Source organism: Tupaia chinensis, unplaced genomic scaffold, assembly GCF_000334495.1.
Source record: "Tupaia chinensis unplaced genomic scaffold, TupChi_1.0 Scaffold000335_1, whole genome shotgun sequence".
Classification (NCBI taxonomy): Eukaryota; Metazoa; Chordata; class Mammalia; order Scandentia; family Tupaiidae; genus Tupaia; species Tupaia belangeri.
Window position 1 is genome coordinate 652582 of NW_006159829.1, and position 16751 is coordinate 669332.

A 16751-nucleotide genomic window follows, 5' to 3' on the forward strand; every position below is an offset into this window, starting at 1 on the left:
GGGGGGGCTCCTTCCTCTTGTGGTGCCTTCACTCTTCCTGTGAAGCCCACACCCCTCCTGACCCCTGCGACTGCAGCCAGGCCCTCATTCCCTCCCACTCAGCCTAACGGACCTTTGCCAGCATCTGAGGGGGCCCGAACACCTCTCCTCCCAGTGGCTCCTCCTGCAGAGATGCCCTGGCCCTGCCGGCTGGTGCTGGAGCTCCATGGCTTCTCTGAGCCCCAGCAGGTCTCCAGCGCTGCTGGTCTGATCCTTCATAGCCCAGGCCCACCAAACTCTGGGGCGGGGGAGGGGTGCCAGTGGGAGTGTGCGGTGTGAGATGCGCCTCTGTATATGTGTAGGTGTGTGTGCGCACGCGTGTGGGGTCAGGAAAGGGCCGTGGGGTCTTCTGGAGTCCTGGGAGCCCCCAAGCACCTAGAAGCAGGCAGGTTGTCAGGACCTGGTCTCCAGGTCCGTCTGGCCTGCTCATTCCTGACCAGGGAGCTGAGCCTCCCATCTGGGCATGCTCGGCTGCAGGCAGAGAGGGCCAAGGAGTAGGGGGAGGCTGGCCTGGCCTCCAGCTGTCCTGACCCTCCTCCTGCCGGTGTCCTGCCCAGCTCAGGGCCTGTGGTGCCAGGACTGCACCTTGACCACCAACTCCAGCCACTGTGCCCCAAAGCAGTGTCAGCCGTCAGACACGGTGTGTGCCAGCGTCCGGATCACCGATCCCAGCAGTAGTAAGTGGGGACCTGGTGTGTGGGGGTGCTGCTGGAAGCCAGACTGGAGACAGTTGGGGACGTCCCCCAAGGTCTCTGGCCGGGACAAGGGTGTGGGCTGGGCCAGGGGCTGCCCTGCTGTGGGGCAGCCAGCAGGTGCCTCACCCCAGCCCCTTGGCGGGCTTTCTGTAGAGATGGGGACAGTGTGGGTAGGTAGAAGGGTCCCGAGTCAATCTGGAGGGGGGAGCTGGTGGAGCGCCAGGCCTAGGCCCCCACTTCTCCCCAGGCAGGAAGGACCACTCCGTGAACAAGATGTGTGCCTCGTCCTGCGACTTCGTCAGACGGCATTTCTTCTCGGACTACCTGATGGGGTTCATTAACTCGGGGATCTTAAAGGTCGACGTGGACTGTTGCCGGGGGGACCTGTGCAACGGGGCAGCCGGGGCGGGGCACAGCCCCTGGGCCCTGGCCGCGGGGCTCCTGCTCGGCATGGGGCCTGCCCTCCTCTGGGCTGGTCCCTGACCGCCCTCCTCCTGCAGGGCTTCGGAGCTGGTTCCTGGGCCTGTCGCTGCCCCCTCCCCAGCATGGCCAGGACTGGGGCGGCCTTGGCCGGTCCCGTGGTCTGGCCCTGGCCCTTCCCCGGTGGCCAGACCTCCCTGCTACTCCACCAGCTCTGAACCAGAAAACCAGGCATCTGAGCAGGAGGCCTGGGGTGAGGGCAGGGGCTGGGACCTGCAGGTGCCCATGGGGAACAGAGGCCAGGTCAGGCATGGCCCCAAAACCTGGCCAGAAGGGCACCTTCTATGGAGAAATAAAATCACTTCTGAGTCCTGAGACTGGGGTCTGAGCCTGGGTGTGGGGGTGGAGAGGGGTCACAGTTCCCAGGGAACGAGGAGCTGAGAAGTCAGAGAGGTGGGCTGGTGGGCAGGGCAGTGGGCAGGGGGGTGGGCACCTCGCTGGGGAGGGCGGCCCCAGTGCCAGGCTGTCCTAAGCAAGGCCGCTGGCAGGGTGGGTGAGAGCTGAGACGGTCATAGGTGAGCCTCCAGGTGAGGCTTCGGGACTGTGTGGACACAGGCCGACAGCACACACGCGCTCGCACACCTGTGGCCACAGAGTGACGCCGTGTCCATGCCTGTGCTCACGTGCCCACACCCTCGGGTGCCAGAAGCGTCACCTCACAGCCTGAGCTGGTGAGTCGCAGTGCACATGTGCACGCCCACACTCGCACCCGCATCTGTGCACGCCACTCTTGGAAGCTTGGGTGCAGTGTGCACACGGGCACCTGCGGACCTGCAGGTGGGCCTCCCCTGACTCCCAGCCTCGCTCGCTGTCCCCTCGGGAGCGATCAGACTCCTCCCAGCCTCCTACAGCGAGAGCTGTGGGGATTCCTCAGGAGAAACGGAGCCCTCATGCCAGGCTTTGCTCATCTCAGGACACCATGCCCTGTCCCTAGCCTGGAGCGGGGTCCTGAAGGCCAGCCAGTCACTGACCCAGACTGGGCACTGTGGGGGGGGAGGGGAGTCCTGTTCAGGTAAATGTTGGGGTGCTGCCCTCCGGACTCTTCCTGTGCCAGCTGTGAGTCCCTAAACCCCGCCCAGCCTCCACACCCACCGGCCACTGAGCGGGATGTGTGTACTATGCCCGGCTCATCGCATCTGGGGAATGCTCTGCCCCTGCCTTTGGGCAGGACTTCCTCACAGCACCCGTGACACACAGCCCCTGGGCACGGGCTTGGCATCCCTGCAGTAGACACGGCCCAGGGGCTGTCCTGCACACGGCCATGCCCTGCCTGGGAGCTTGCTCCCTGCCCTCACTGCTCCCTGCCGCCTCTGGGGGCGCTGCCCTGCCTGCCAGGCGTCCGTGTTCTGGGAAGCTGGGCCCCTGCGCTGGGAAGACGTGGGCGGATGGGTGGCAAGCTTGGCCGGAGGGTGCGGATCAGGAGGACCTGGAGCGAGGGAGCAGCATGTGGGCCCTGGAGGGGTGAAGACTGGGTTCGCCATCGCAAGGGGGAGCTCCGAGTGGTTCTCGCGGGGTCCCTGTGCAGAACTTGTTATCCGAGAGAAGTATTTAAGAACACCAAAAGCAGAGGTTTCTCCCACCTTGAAGAAGTACGTGGATGAGAAGGAGCGCCCCGTCCCTCAGTGGGCACAGGGGGCCGTTTTCCGTCTTTTGTCTGCAACACTGCAGTGACTGTCGTCCTCCCATCTTCATGGGCCAAGATGACGTGTGTGGGATTGATTCCGACAAGTGGGGTGAAGCCGCAGCGGAAATCTACTTAAAAAGGAACTTTTATGGGACCCGCAGGTGGCGTATTGCTATGTCACTGGACTCCCATGTAGTCGACTGTGGTTCGAATCCCGGACCCAGCAGCTTAAACTCACACTGGGTGCGTGTGCGTGCGTGCCCAAGATCCCGAGAGGAGAATGGAGGAGAAGGGATTGCGGCATGGCCTCCCCCCTGGGGTGTGATTTCTCGCTTTCTGTCTCTCTGTCTCTCTGGCGAGCCCATGCACCCTGTAACGAAAACCTCTCCAAAAAAAAAAAAGGAAGGAAGGAAGAACAGGAACTATGAGGCCACCAGGAAAGTCATGATGTGTTCCTCTATGCAAAAATGCACGTGACTTTCTGGGTGACCCAGCAGATGCTTCTAGGAAGCTGGCATTCCTCTGACTCCCTGTGCCCCTGCTGGCAGTGGACGTCGCCAGCTGCAGGGGTGGGGCCAGTCCAGTAGCCAGCAGGAGGACTGCACTCCGATCCCCACGTGGCAGCGTGACAGTGGAGTGTGGTCGCTGCGTCAGCGCAGGGTCTCTCCTGTAGCCATGCCGCCCCTGCTGCAGGGTCTGTCTTTTTCCTGATTCCTGTAGCATGTACGCTCTCAGAGGAATGAGGTGGGCTCCAGTCCCACTGGTCGGGCTTTATCCCTGCTAGGAGACACGGCCACGCCCTGCCTGGGAGCGTGTCCTGCCCTCCTGTGTTGCATGCCGTGTGAACACCTCTCCTCTGCTGCTTGTTGCTGTTCACCACGTGTGCGCCAAAGTTTGACGTGGTAAATCTGTCCTCTTGTTCTTTTACGACTTGGGAGCTTAACTTTTCTTTTTCCGTTAGAGGTTTTTCCCTTAGTGCTCCCTGACTGGGGGTGGGGAGGGGAGAGACAGTGAGAGGGAAAGTGAGAAATCACCCCCCGGGGGGATGGCCACACCACAACCCCTTCTCTTCCATTCTCCTCCCAGGATCTTGGGCACGCACACGCATACTTGGCGTGAGTTTCAAGCCACCGGATCTAGGCCTTGAACCATGATCAACCATGTGGGAGGCCAGTGACATAATTGCTACGTCATCTGCTGGCCCCAAGGCTTCATATCTTAGAAGAACCTCGTCTTACAAAAACAGCCCATCTCAGTACCACGTGTTGCTCACAGAAGTAGCTGAGACGGGGCCACTTATAGAAACAAGTTCGTGGATGCAGGGCTCCAGTGGCTGCAAGGTCCCGAGAACGCGGAAAAGCTGAGAGCGGCGCTCAGGCAGCGCAGAGAGGGTGTGCGTGCACGTGGCCCCGCCCACCCGCCGTTATCTCCTTGTAACCCAGGCCCCGTCACTGTCACGGCCACCGCCCGCCCTAACTGCCCCTCACGAATCTCTTCCACAAGGCCCCACCTTCAACAGCATGCCTGGGTCGCGTTCTCACTCTCGCCCTCCCATTGCGGTGTCTCAACACCTGAGTTTTCGGGGACATATTTGAACGATGGCGCTCTGCTCCTGGCCTCCAGGTTCATGTGCTTCTCTCGTACAGAGTCGTCCCAGTGGCCCCAAAGTCTCAGCTTGCTCCCACATCAGCTCCCACATCCAGAGCTGCTTCTGGGTCTTGAGGTGACCTCCAGCCGTGAGCCTGAGATTAAACTAATGACGCGCTTTCAGTGTGCTGTGCACAGCGGGGAAGGGCAGGGACTCCCACCCCACAGATGGGATGGGAACAGCCCCAAGCAAGCCCGAACCTAGAGGCTGGGCGTCTCACCCTGGAACCCCGAGTGCCACGTCTCGGCAGAGGCTGGGCGCAGTTGGTGTCTCAGCTCTCCCAGGCACGTGCTGCACTCCACAGTTCTGGGTGCTCAGGGCGGTCTTCTGCAGCTCTGCTAGGCAGGCCACCAGGTCTCACATCCGAGGATGGTGTGGCAGCAGCCTCAGACGGGGAGCTCACCTGGGGCCTGAGACAGCCAGGGCGGGGAGCTTACCAGGGTGTGGGGAGCAGGGTCCTGGGCTGTCCTGGGACCCTGCTGCTCTCCTGGGCTGGGAAAGCCAACGCCTGGGGCTCCCTGGCACTGGTGCCCTGCATTACTGCCCCGCAGCCAGTCCCCAGCCACATCCACTGCCTCACGTGCTGATGGCACCCCGGGCTCTCTGCCCACAGCCTGTGGCTCCCACGCTGTCTGCTCTGACTTTGCGTCATGGGGCCCGCTCTTCAGCCTTCTTCCCTTTGGGTTGGCGAAGGGATTGCAGTGTGGCCATCTCCTAGACGGGTTATTTCTTGCTTTCTATCTTTCTATCTCTTCAGCGAGTGAGCAAGCCCTATGGCAAAAATCTCTCAAAAATAATAATTTGCCATAGGGCACATGCACTCACCAGAGGGAGACAGAGAGAGAGGGAAATTGAGAAGGCAAACCTCCAGGTTGGCGGCAGCCTCAGACGGGGAGCTCACCTGGGGCCTGAGACAGCCAGGGCGGGGAGCTTACCAGGGTGTGGGGAGCAGGGTCCTGGGCTGTCCTGGGACCCTGCTGCTCTCCTGGGCTGGGAAAGCCAACGCCTGGGGCTCCCTGGCACTGGTGCCCTGCATTACTGCCCCGCAGCCAGTCCCCAGCCACATCCACTGCCTCACGTGCTGATGGCACCCCGGGCTCTCTGCCCACAGCCTGTGGCTCCCACGCTGTCTGCTCTGACTTTGCGTCATGGGGCCCGCTCTTCAGCCTTCTTCCCTTTGGGTTGGCGAAGGGATTGCAGTGTGGCCATCTCCTAGACGGGTTATTTCTTGCTTTCTATCTTTCTATCTCTTCAGCGAGTGAGCAAGCCCTATGGCAAAAATCTCTCAAAAATAATAATTTGCCATAGGGCACATGCACTCACCAGAGGGAGACAGAGAGAGAGGGAAATTGAGAAGGCAAACCTCCAGGTTCAGGACCTGAACTGTAGTCGCCCATGTGGAAGTCCAGCACCTCAACTGTCAAGCCACTTGTTGAGTGTCAGTCGTGCACAGTGGTAAAGGACCTTGTTTTCTGGACACCTGCTCGGGCCTGGCCCTGTACTAGGCGATCCACCTGTGCTCTAGGCCTCGCTCCGCAACTCCTCACCTAGAAGCCGGGCGCCGGCCCTGAACTCACGTGCCCTGTCTGTCGCTCACACAGAAGGAACGCCCTCTGAGATTGGAACGTCGTCTGGGCCCTGTACGTTTCCCCTGCTGTAACCCAGGCCCACGGGGCCGCCGGTGCCCGGGTCCTCTGGGGCACCGGCGGCCGTAGCGATGGAGATTTGGAAGGGAAGAGCTGAACTCATTCCCAAATCAGGCAGGTGTTTCGATGGCACGAAAGATGTGCTTTCTGTTGGAGGCGCTTGTCGCATTTACTGCCGCGAAAGGGAAAGGGCTCTCCTCCTGTGTGTGCTCCCAGCGGTGGCGGGCGGGCGAGGAAAGGGGAGCGCTGCTGGAAGTCTCGACTCCAGGCCTGCCTCCCAGGTGGACTCCCCGGCGGGGAAGGGCGAGGGAGTGCTGACTGCAGCTCTTGCCACACTCCCCGCGTGTTCAGGGTCTGCCTCGTGTGAGCCCACAGTGCTCGGGGGAGCAGAGCTGCCCACAAACCCGTTCCCACGGTGGTCATGTGTGCAAGGTCTCTTGCCTGTGTGTGTCCTCTGGGGTGTGACCAGGTGTGACTGAAACACTTTTTTTTTCTTAAGAGGTTTTTTGCCTTAGGACATGTGTGCTCACTGTGTGTGTGGGGAGAGAAATCCCCCCTCAAGGGGAATGGCCATGCCGCAATCCCTTCTGCTCCATTCTTCTCCTGGGATCTTGGGCATACATGAACATGCACACACACACACATTCGGCATGAGTGTTTTTTGGGGGGCACGCATGCACACATGCCCAGTGTATTTTAGGCTGCCAGGGTCTGGGACTCGAATTGTGGTCAACTGCATGGGAGTCCAGTGATGTAACCATTACGCCGGCCCTCGTGCTGGTCCCTCTGCGTGAGTTTTAAACCACGGGGTCCGGGGCTTGAACTGCGGTCGACCACGTGGGAGTCCGATATAACCATGACACCATCGGCTGGCCCTGACTGAACTTCTGTGCAGTCGAGGCGGCTGAGAGGCCTTTCCCGAGCGAGTGCCCCCGTGAGCCGCGGAATGAGCGCTGTCTCCGAAGCCCTTCCCGGGGCATGTAGACGGCCATTCTCCTGTATGGGTATGCTGGTGCGTAACCAGAGCTGAGCTTGGGCTAAAACTCTCCCCGCGGTCGTTCCACTTGTGAGGGGACACGCCTACGTGGGTCCTCTGGCGGGTGACGAAATTTGAGCTTCCACTAAAGCTCCTATGACATTTGGGGCAGGTGTAGGGCTTCTCTCCACTGTGGGTTCTTTGGTGCGTTGCGAGATTCGACTTCGCCCTAAAGTCTTCCCACGCTCCAGGCGCTCACGGGTCTGTCGCCAGTAGGGGTCCCCTGGTGTTTGAGTGTCGAGCTGTCCCTGAAGTTCTTTTCACACCCATTGCACTGGTGGGGCCTCTGTCCCATCCTCCAATGGTGGACGAGGTCTGAGCTCGGCTCGAAGCCTTTCCCAGACCCGATGCATCCATGAGGCCTCTTGGCCCTGTGGGCTCTAGGGGTCTCGGGAGACAGTTGGAGCGAGTTGTTGCGCATTCGGCACACACAGGCCCCTCTGCCACACGCCCTCTGGCTCCTTAAACCCTCTCCTGTGCAAAGTGCTCCCGCGGCCTCTCCCGGAAGCGCTCCAAGGTGCCCTTCTGATTCAAGGCCACACTTCAGTTTCCTCCCCAACCAGGAGGGTGACCCTTCCTGAGGGTGTTCCACATCCACCTGCTTCCAAAGTGTCCCGGGCTCTGCCACCTGATGCTCAAGGTCCGAGCGCCTTTGCCTAGGGCTTCCTCGCGCAGTTTTCAAGTGGTACGACCTCGGCTCTCCTCCCTGCTCCACCTGGGGGATTACACCTGGTCTGCAACTGTCTTCGAGACCCGCTCCTGTAATCGCTGTGTGGCATCTCTGAAGAGGACTCTCAGTGATGTCCTGGGAACCCTCCCTTCCTTGAAGTCCCCAGCCACATCATTGAAGGGCATCAGTTCCCCCCCAGGGCCCAGCTGGGGATGGAGCAGGATGTGAGTCCTCCCCTGCCGGGTCACGCCTCGCCTGCAACACTGAGGTGGCCCCTCCCAGAACCCGACTGGGACTCCTCACAGGGCTGTGGGGCACAGGTGGGACTCCTCATTTTTCTTTAAACAGCTAACGTGTTTGCACTGGTAAATACTGTGTTTGAGGCATCTCTAGTCATGTCTCCATCTGCCCGGCTCCTGTGACTCTGTCCTGGGTGTCTATGCAAACCCATAGCCCCGACTTTTTTTAAATTAAGAGATTTTTGCCTGCTGAAGAGACAGAGATACAGCAACAAAAAGCAAGAAATCACTCTCCCGCCCCCAACCTGGGGGATGGCCACACCGCAATCCCTTCTCTCCCACTCTCCCCTTGGGATTTTAGGCATGCAGGCACACACACCAGCATGAGTTTTAAGCCACCAGGTCTGGGACTCGAAGCGTAGTTGACTACCTGGGAGTCCAGCAACTTAACCATTACATCATCTGCTGGTCCCCATAACCCCGTTTTTTACACATTCAATCCTTCACTACTTTTTAAATTATGAAACTTCAAAGAAAAGTTCATTCACTTATTTCTTGAGAGAGAGCACCCTCTACAGGTCCTGACGTCATGGCCCAGCCTGGGCTGCAGCCCGCACTGGGTCATGGGTACGTGCGTGCTGGGGCACGCAGGGGGCTCAGACTTGGCCCGGGAACCTCCTGGGAGTCAGGCTCACAGAACGCGTGTGCGAGTGTGAGAGGCACTGCCCAGGGGTCTGGCTAGGCGTGGCCCCCTTGCTCCAGTCCCTGCCCGTGGGACCCTGCTGAGGGCCTGACCCCGCTGAGTCGCGGGCTGAGAGCGTGGCCACCGTCCCCTGGGAGCCGACTTCTGAGCAGTGCGTTCCCGGCAGCCCTGTTCCCGGTGTGCCGCCGTCTGGCCAGGCTGCTCACCTCGGAGTCCTGTGAGAGTTCAGAGTGCGTTTCCGTGCGGCCACATCATCCCCCTTCTTTCCAGAGCAGACATGTCCTCAGCTTCGCACTCTTGGGTGCGTCCTCCTCTGATGATGCTGTGGTGGGTGGCTTTGACACAGGTCCCCTGGCGACGTGTCAGGGAATCCCCACGGGGCTTGCTGGGCTTGGACTGTGGGGGGAGCAGCCAGGCTGTCTCAGGGCTGTGCCCCACACCGCCCTGGCCAGCGTGAGGCAGCGGGGCTGGCTGAAGCTGGCAGACTTGCCAGCCGACTGGCGGGGAAAGGCATCATCACAATTTGGGGATAGCTTGGAGCACCGGCCGCAGGCGCTCGGGTGTGATCCGGCTGCGCAGGGCTGCTTTGCTTTGGGGCCTTTGGTGTCTGTCCTCGGCTGCGGGGAGGCCGCTCTGACTCGGCGTGCCCTGCTCGCAGCCTGGCCCTTCCTGCTGCACGGCTGGTCTCTCCGGCATCGGAGAGGTCTCTGCATGGGGACAGAGCTTTCCTTCTGGGGTGGGAGGTCGCCTGTTTGCCACACAGAAGTCCCTTGTCCTGGTTTCTCCGCGCAGACACTGTTATTACTCTTTTATGGCTTTGAGGTTCTGAGTCATGGGCGAGATCCCCTCCTCTGATGTTAGCTGGGCAGTGGCACGAACGCCAAGCTGCGGTGTAGCACCTGGCCGAGGGCAAGGTGGACGCTGCAGGGCTCAGCTCTGTGCTGGCCGGGAACTTGCCCCACACGGCAGCTGTGGCTCAGGGACCCAGGGCTGGGTGGGAGGCGGGGCTGTCTGCCCACACTCGGCCTCCAGGGAGCCCCTGCCCACTGGGGCAGAGCTGACAGCACACCTGGCGCGTTCGCCGCAGGTCTGGTCCCTAACGGGGTGTGGCTCTGGGCTCCCCGCCTGTGTAGACACCAGAGATTTGACATGCCCCCCGGTCTGAGTCCCTCGTGCTCACTCTGTTTTCAAATGGAGCCAGCAATGGGGGACTTGATGAAGGGCAGCACAGACGACGCCGAGGCTCCCGGTGGCCCGAACCAGTGAGTGAGGGCCTCCTGGGATGGACGGGCCGGCCACTGTGAGAGGCCTCAGTCTAGACCAGCGAGGTGGTCTGTGGGCAGGTGGGAGGTCTGCGGCCTGAGCTCAGCAGGAGGATCTGCCCAGGAGCTCAGGGCCACCAGGGCAGCTGGGAGGACACTGTGGTTCTCACCTGCTGACCAGGCCCTCAGCCTCTGCAGGGTGGTGGCAGCTGGCCCGAGCAGCTATGGTCTGGGTGATGGGACTCAGGGCCTTGGGGCCACCCTTGCTCCCACGGGGTTCCAGGCTCACACGCCTCACCCCCACGGTGCCCTCCTGCTTCCACGCGAAGGGGTGTAAGCTCGCTTTGCAACCTTACCATTCGTGGCACCTGCGTACCAGGGAGGTGCCCTGGGGCCAGGCAGGGCCGCTTTGCCCACTTTCCCCTGGGCCCGGGTGTCCTGGTCTCTGCTGGCCTGGCAGGAGCACCCTGGGGGAGGGTTACAGATCATGCAGCCCTCCCCTCCCCGGGCTGGCTTACGCAGCATGTCTTGCTTGATTTCAACGTGCACCGCCAGCTCCTGAAGGTGCTCGGATATGCGAAGGGCCAAGATGAGGGCAGAGCACATGGCCTTGGCACCCCGGAAGTGTCACCTGTGGCCACGCAGGCTCTAGACCAGGGACAGAGGGCGAGGCATGCTGGAACCCTGCTATTTGGGCAGGAGACCTTGGGTTTGGCCCTGAGCCTGGAGAGATGGGCACCTGGGTGGGTTGTCAGGAGACAGAGGGGACAGGGATAGACAGTAGCTGAGTGGCCTTGAGGGCTGTGTCCCCGCAGCTGGGGTCCCCGAGTAGCCGCTGGCTGCTATGTGGAGGCAGGAGACCAGGGGAAGCGTGTGACGACCCGGTGGTGTGTGCAGGCAGCCGCGGTGGGATGCAGGACAGGTCAGGGAGAGTGCTAGGCAGGGCACCTCCAGGACACGATGGATGCAGGCCTGCCTGGGGGAGGAACAGGGTGACCTGGGGCTGTCCTGGGTAGGGTGGGCTCGAGAGGGTCACCTGGGGAGGGACATCATGGGGAGCAGGGAGGCCGAGCCAAGCCCTCAGCGTAGGGATGGAGAGGCTCTGGGTGGGCCCCGCCTCTCCCGGCGGGAGCTCCAGAACTCCCAGGCTACTCCACAGATGCTCCACTGCATGGCGGCCCCTTCCCTGGCACTGCAGTGTCCAGCCGGGGCACTCATGGTGGGTGGGAGGCTTGGAGGTGGTGGGGTGAGGGATGTGGTCCTGTGCCCTGTCCACCTACCCTTCCCACCTCCTCTCTGCTCTTCCAGGTGGCACGAGTGGCAGGCTGCTCTCTGGAGCAGGGCCCACGCCCTCGGTCCTTCCCTGGACAGGTGCCTCTGGGCCGAGGCTTCAGGCCCGCTCCACAGCAGGCAGCAGGACTTCTGCTTCAGAAACAGATGAGATAGGGAGGAATGAAGGGCTGGCGGCCGAGAGCTGAGTCGGCGATGACCCGTCAGCCAGCGGCTGCGTGGTGAGCAGATGGGTGGGGGAACAGGGAGGGCAGGTGCCAGAGGCAGCACCGAGGCTCTTGGCTAAGGCCCACCTCCTGCGGCTCCCTGTTTTGAAGGAAGGGTTGGGGTCTCTGTTCCAATTCCCCCATGTCCTCTGCTCCGAGGACCTGAGCACTTGTGGCTGGGACGTCGGACTCCCAAGGAGCTCGTCCACTGGGGCCTGGCTGGGAAGGAGTTAAGGGTTATAGAGAAGTCGAAGCATTACCATGCTACCCTGTCTGCAGGGAGCCCCCCCTGGGGCTGCTGTTCCAGCCAAGGTTTCCTTCCGCTTCCACTCTGAGCATTGAACAGGCCAAGGAGAGGCCTCAGCGGCAACAGCTGAGGTTATGCCCCAGCAAGGGTAGAGCTTTGGGGCTTCACCCCGCCTCTGCCTCAGGCCTGTGGCCTCCGAGTGGTCGAGTAGCCAGCTCGCTGTGTGCTGGGCCAGGGGTTCTTCCCTGGGCTGGCTGCTGCTGGGCTCGCTTTACCCCTAGAAGGGGTGGTCTGAGCTTCTCCATGATGGTGGGGCCTCCCTGCAGCTGCCGCCTGCCCACCTCCGAGGCTTAGCAGCTTTCCAGCAACACAGAAGAGCTTCCTTAAGGGACTCCAGGGAGCCCCATTACAACCTTGGTGTTTACCACAAATTGCCAAAGTCTTCAGTGAAAGAAGGGACATTCTGGGACTCGGCACAGGGTGTGTCTGCTGGTCGTGAGCGTCAGGGACTCAGCATGGGGCGCGTCTGCTGGTCGTCACCGTCAGGGACTCAGCACGGGGCGCGTCTGCTGGTCGTGAGCGTCAGGGACTCAGCACGGGGTGCGTCTGCTGGTCGTGAGCGTCCGGGACTCAGCACGTGTGTGTGCGTGCCCTAGGTCCTGAGAGGAGAATGGAGGAGAAGGGATTGCGGCGTGACCATCCCCCCTGGGGAGTGATTTCTCACTTTCTGTCTCTCTGTCTCTCTCTGTCTGTCTGGCGAGCGCACACTCTATAGCAAAAACCTCTCCAAAAAAGAAAGAAAAGAAAAGAAAACGGGGGCTGGCAGGGGCACCAGGGCCGAAGGGGTCACGTGTGTGGGTCAGTCTTCAGGGGAAGGGGGAAGAACGTGGGCAGAATGCCACAGGGAGGAAGGCAGAAACATGCACACGTGAAGAGCATGAAGCTCTGCAGGTGTGCTGCGAGGGACTGAGAGCTGAGCTTCCAGGCAGCCGAGGAGAAAAGATGAGCACTTGGCAGCGCACAGAAGCAAACACAGGCTTCGTAGCTGAGAAGCAGAGACACAGTCGGCACGCCCACCTGCGCACGGTCCGTGAGCTGTCCTCCCGCGGGTGTGACGCCGGCTGGCATTCTTTCTGTTCGGTGCTGCCCTTGGAGCACCCTTCCTCTGCCATGGAGTTCGGGACGCAGGAGTCTTCACCCTGGGTGGAGGCTCACTGTCCCGCACTGGCCTGCACCAGGCGTGGCCAGGTCTGGCTGGTGCCCAGCTGTGGCTGCAGTGACCGGGAGAGACCCTGCCTCTCCACTCGGAGCAGCCCAGGGAGGGCAGGAAGTGCCTGACACTCGCTGTTGCCCCTCTGCGGACAGAAAGGGATGCAGGAGGGGAGGCTCGGCTGGGGCTGGGGCAGGAAGTGGCGGGTTCTTGGCCCTTTGGGAATCGGAGACATCTTTGGAACCAGGCTGGAGATCCCTGCCCTGCCCTGTGACCAGGCAGAGCCTAAGTTGCACTTGAGATGCTAGAGCCGGGAATAGGCCTGGACCATGACCGCAAAGCCCCAGGGGCGCCAGCCCAGGGGAGGGTAGGCCAGGGGGTTCTGGGCTCAGTTCCTGTTGGCAGGTTCTGGGCTGGAGGATCTGGAATGACCCGGAGTGAGCAGAGAAACTCCGGACAGGGAGGGCTCCACCCCTTCATCCCAGGATTTCGAAGTGCCCTGACCTCAGCCAGGAAGAAATGCCTTAAACCCACACCCACGATCCCCACACGGACAGACATGGGGAGCCACCTCCCTGACAGACAGACGTGGGCCGTACTGGCACGGGCACCCGCTGGGCCCTGCTCTGGATTGGCATGACGGGGAGGGAAGGACCCACCAAGGGTCCTTTCTGGGTGTGGTGCTGTGCAGGGCGCTGCACTGAAGAGCCATCCCTTGAGAGGCGTCGGGGAGCCTCACCGCCGTTCCAGATCAGGGTGCCCAGGACCGCCGTGGGAGACAGCGGGCAGCCCTTAGACGTCCTAGGCAAGCCGAGGCCATTGCTACTATCTGGGCAGCTGCAGCAGCTGTTCCTGGCCCCGTGCCTCCAGGACGCTGATCCGAGCGCTGCCTGCGGTGAGCAGTGTGCTGTCCTGCCCAGCTGGAGGCCAAGACTCGGCCGTGTGTGCTGAGCCACGTGCGTTTGGGCCTCCTTGACCGCCCAGCAGAGGCAGGACAGTGACCTGGATGGCTTACCCGAGGGCCTGGCACTCAGGGGCAAGGCTGGGGGCCATAGGGGTACACGGAGGGACCGTGGGGGTACACGGAGGGGCCCTGGGGGGTACACGGAGGGGCCATGGGGGTACACGGAGGGGCCGTGGGGGTACACGGAGGGGCCGTGGGGGTACATGGAGGGGCTCTGGCTAACCAGAGAGAGGGGCCACGTCAGTCCTCACTGGCATCTGCACCGGGGCTGCTGCACGCCCCCTGCCCCTGGACTCCCTGCTCAGTGAGCCTCAGCCATGCAGCACACCCGCCACTGCTGTCTGCCTGCGTTTATTGCTGCACGTCCCTGAGGGCCTGTGGGGTGCCTCGGCTGGCCTCCTCGTGGGTTGTGGGGCCCCTAGTCCCATCTGGCTGGCACAGCGGGGACGGCGCTGTCAGCTCTGCCAGACACGGCCCTCCGTGGGCAGGCTACGGCAGTAAGCTGGAACAGAAGCACACAGTCAGGCCCTGCCCGCCTCGACCCTGGGCCATAGGACAGTGCGGCTGGGCCTTCGCCCAGACTCCTGAAAGTCAGGAGGGAAGGGTCTGGGCCTCCCCACCTTAGGGACTGTCACCTCACAGGGTCCCATCACCCAGTCCAGGGATGGGGGCTCAGGGGAGGGTGTGGGCCTCCAGGGCCAAGGAGATGGGGTGCTGCAGGGAGGGGCCCTCACAGCTGGGCGGGGAGCAGGCAGAGGCCTAGGCCGAGCGGCAGCCCCCAGGGCAGGGCCCGGGCAGATGCGCTGGCGATGGTCCCCACGTTGCACAGGCTCTGGGAGCAGCAGGAGGCCTGGGCACTGGCGATGTCCTGGGATGGGATGTCTGTCCAGTCGGTGGGTGTCTGGATGACGCAGCTCCTGGCGCAGCCCTTGGTAATGTCCACCACCCTCTCAGACCCTGCGGGGAGGGGGGTGCTTGGTAATGTCCACCACCATCTCGGACCCTGCGGGGGAGGGGTGCTCAGCCCTTGGTAATTACCACCACCGGCTCAGACCCTGCGGGGTGGGGCGTGTGTGTGTGTGTGTGTGTGTGTGTGTGTGTGCTCAGAACAGCGCTGCCTGGGAGCGGGCAGTGAGCTTTCCCTGGGGGCATAGGATGGAGGGCACTGAGGCCCCATGGGTGCACGGTGGTCACCTTGGCCATGGACACCCCCACACGGGCTGTCTTGGAGCCTGGTCAGCCTGGGTCACCACACAGCCTGCAGGAGCTGGGGTGGACAGGGCTCAGGGCAGGTGTTTTCCAGGGCGCCCACTCAGGGTGCCCGGCTCAGGCTTTGCCAGCTGCAGGCATGGCAGAGGCGCTGCGACAGAGCCCTGAGCCTGTTGACAGGCCTGCGACAGCCCACCGGGGACAAGCAAAGCAGCGGACAGCCCGATATAAAGGTTTGCCGCCGGCACTGTGTCTGCAGCCCCAGGATGAAGGATGTCTTCCAGCTGCCGAAGGCCGGAGGTGGCGCCGTCTCTCCGGCTCCCCCAGATCCCAAGGCTGAGAAGCCACTGTGGCCTCCCCAGTGCCCACCGAGGTGGGGGCTCTGCCACTGAGCCTGGCCTGGAGGAGGAACTGGAAGACCCAGCTTAGCGTCATCAGCCTCATGCCCACTCCCACCACTTGGTGCCATCCGGCCAGCCTGGTGGGAAAGGACAGCCCAGCGCCAAGAGCCAGGCTGGAAGGCGGGCCAGGGAGGGAGGGAGTGCTCCCACGGCGGGCCGGGGTGGGAGGAAAGACACCACCATCACCCTCCGAACTGCCCTGTGGGTCAAGAGACTCAGGCCGAGGCCCTCAGCCCGCGGATTTGGAGGGGCTGAGTTTCGGCCGGGGGGTCTGCGGGTCCACTGTGTCCACACGAGCCTCCCTGTCCGCACAGCCAGCCAAGTGTGCACACAGCCAGGGGAGCGAGCACCAGGGGCGGCCCCGCCGGCCTCGATTTCTGAATGCACGCAGCAGCCTGGCCCGCTGGGGCTTGCGAGAGTGAATAACGAGTCCCCGCACCTGCACCTGCCGGCCTCGCCAAGCCTCAGCAACCACGGGGCCCGGGCCACCTCCACTGCACATGTGCCCGTCCGAGACGCCGGAGGTGCCCCTGGAGCTAGAGAGCGAGGGGCTGCGTGTCACCGGGTCTCCGTGGGGTCAAAATGGAACCATCGAAATTGTCTATTTGAGCCCCCAAAGGGAGGCATCTCGGCTCTCTGAAGGCCTCCAGGCCGGAGCCCCCACCCTCCACTCCTGCCACGTCCCAGAGCGCCCCTTTCCACGAGGCCACCCAGCGGTGAGTTCTCTCACACGGCTCACGCTCCTCTGCTCACACAGAGTGTGTGTCCAGGTTGGGACTAGGGGAGCAGAAAGGGGCCCTGGGAGCCACAGGCCTGGAGGCCCACTGGGGCCTCTGCAGGGCCTGAGCAGGCTGGCCCGCCCCGGCAGGACTCACCCACGGTGATGACCGCCTGCTGAGAGAAGCACAAGACCTCGTCCGCTTGGCAGGACACCAGCTCGCAGTCCTCGCCACGGCTCACATGGGCACACTTGTAGCACTGCAGGCTGTGCTCTGGGGCAGGGCAGGCGGGCAGAGCTGTGGGTCAAAGAGCTCTGGGCCCGCCCGGCTGCTACCCTGGAAGATGCAGGTGGCCGCAGGGTCACAGCACCCCAAAGACACCCCCAATCGTGCCTGTGGGCAGACATTGCAACACCCCCCCCCCCCCACCAGGGCCCAGGACAGAGCACAGGGCCGGGCACGC

At 62.6% G+C, this 16751-nt stretch overlaps 2 protein-coding genes across 6 annotated transcripts in view; one reads left to right on the forward strand and one right to left on the reverse strand.

The window, feature by feature from the left end:
• Window positions 1–451: 451 nt before the first annotated feature.
• Window positions 452–1524, forward strand: LY6H (lymphocyte antigen 6 family member H). The gene is made up of 2 exons (XM_006152082.3): window positions 452–716; window positions 982–1524. Exons 1-2 carry the CDS (start codon window positions 503–505, stop codon window positions 1215–1217), a joined length of 450 nt encoding a protein of 149 aa, XP_006152144.1. The 5' UTR covers window positions 452–502; the 3' UTR covers window positions 1218–1524.
• Window positions 1525–14300: 12776 nt separating this feature from the next.
• The window catches only part of LOC102468471 (lymphocyte antigen 6C1), a 16727-nt gene continuing 14276 nt past the window's right edge, over window positions 14301–16751 (reverse strand). For all 5 annotated transcript variants that reach the window (XR_335083.1, XR_335084.1, XM_006152083.1 and 2 more), the window contains 3 exons: window positions 16445–16561; window positions 14694–14916; window positions 14301–14461 (listed from right to left, as the gene is read on the reverse strand). Coding sequence is in view for 3 of the 5 variants with exons in the window: in XM_006152083.1 (XP_006152145.1) it covers window positions 14449–14461; window positions 14694–14916; window positions 16445–16561 (353 nt within the window). In the remaining 2 variants the exon portion in view is untranslated. The remainder of the gene's footprint in view (window positions 14462–14693; window positions 14917–16444; window positions 16562–16751) is intronic.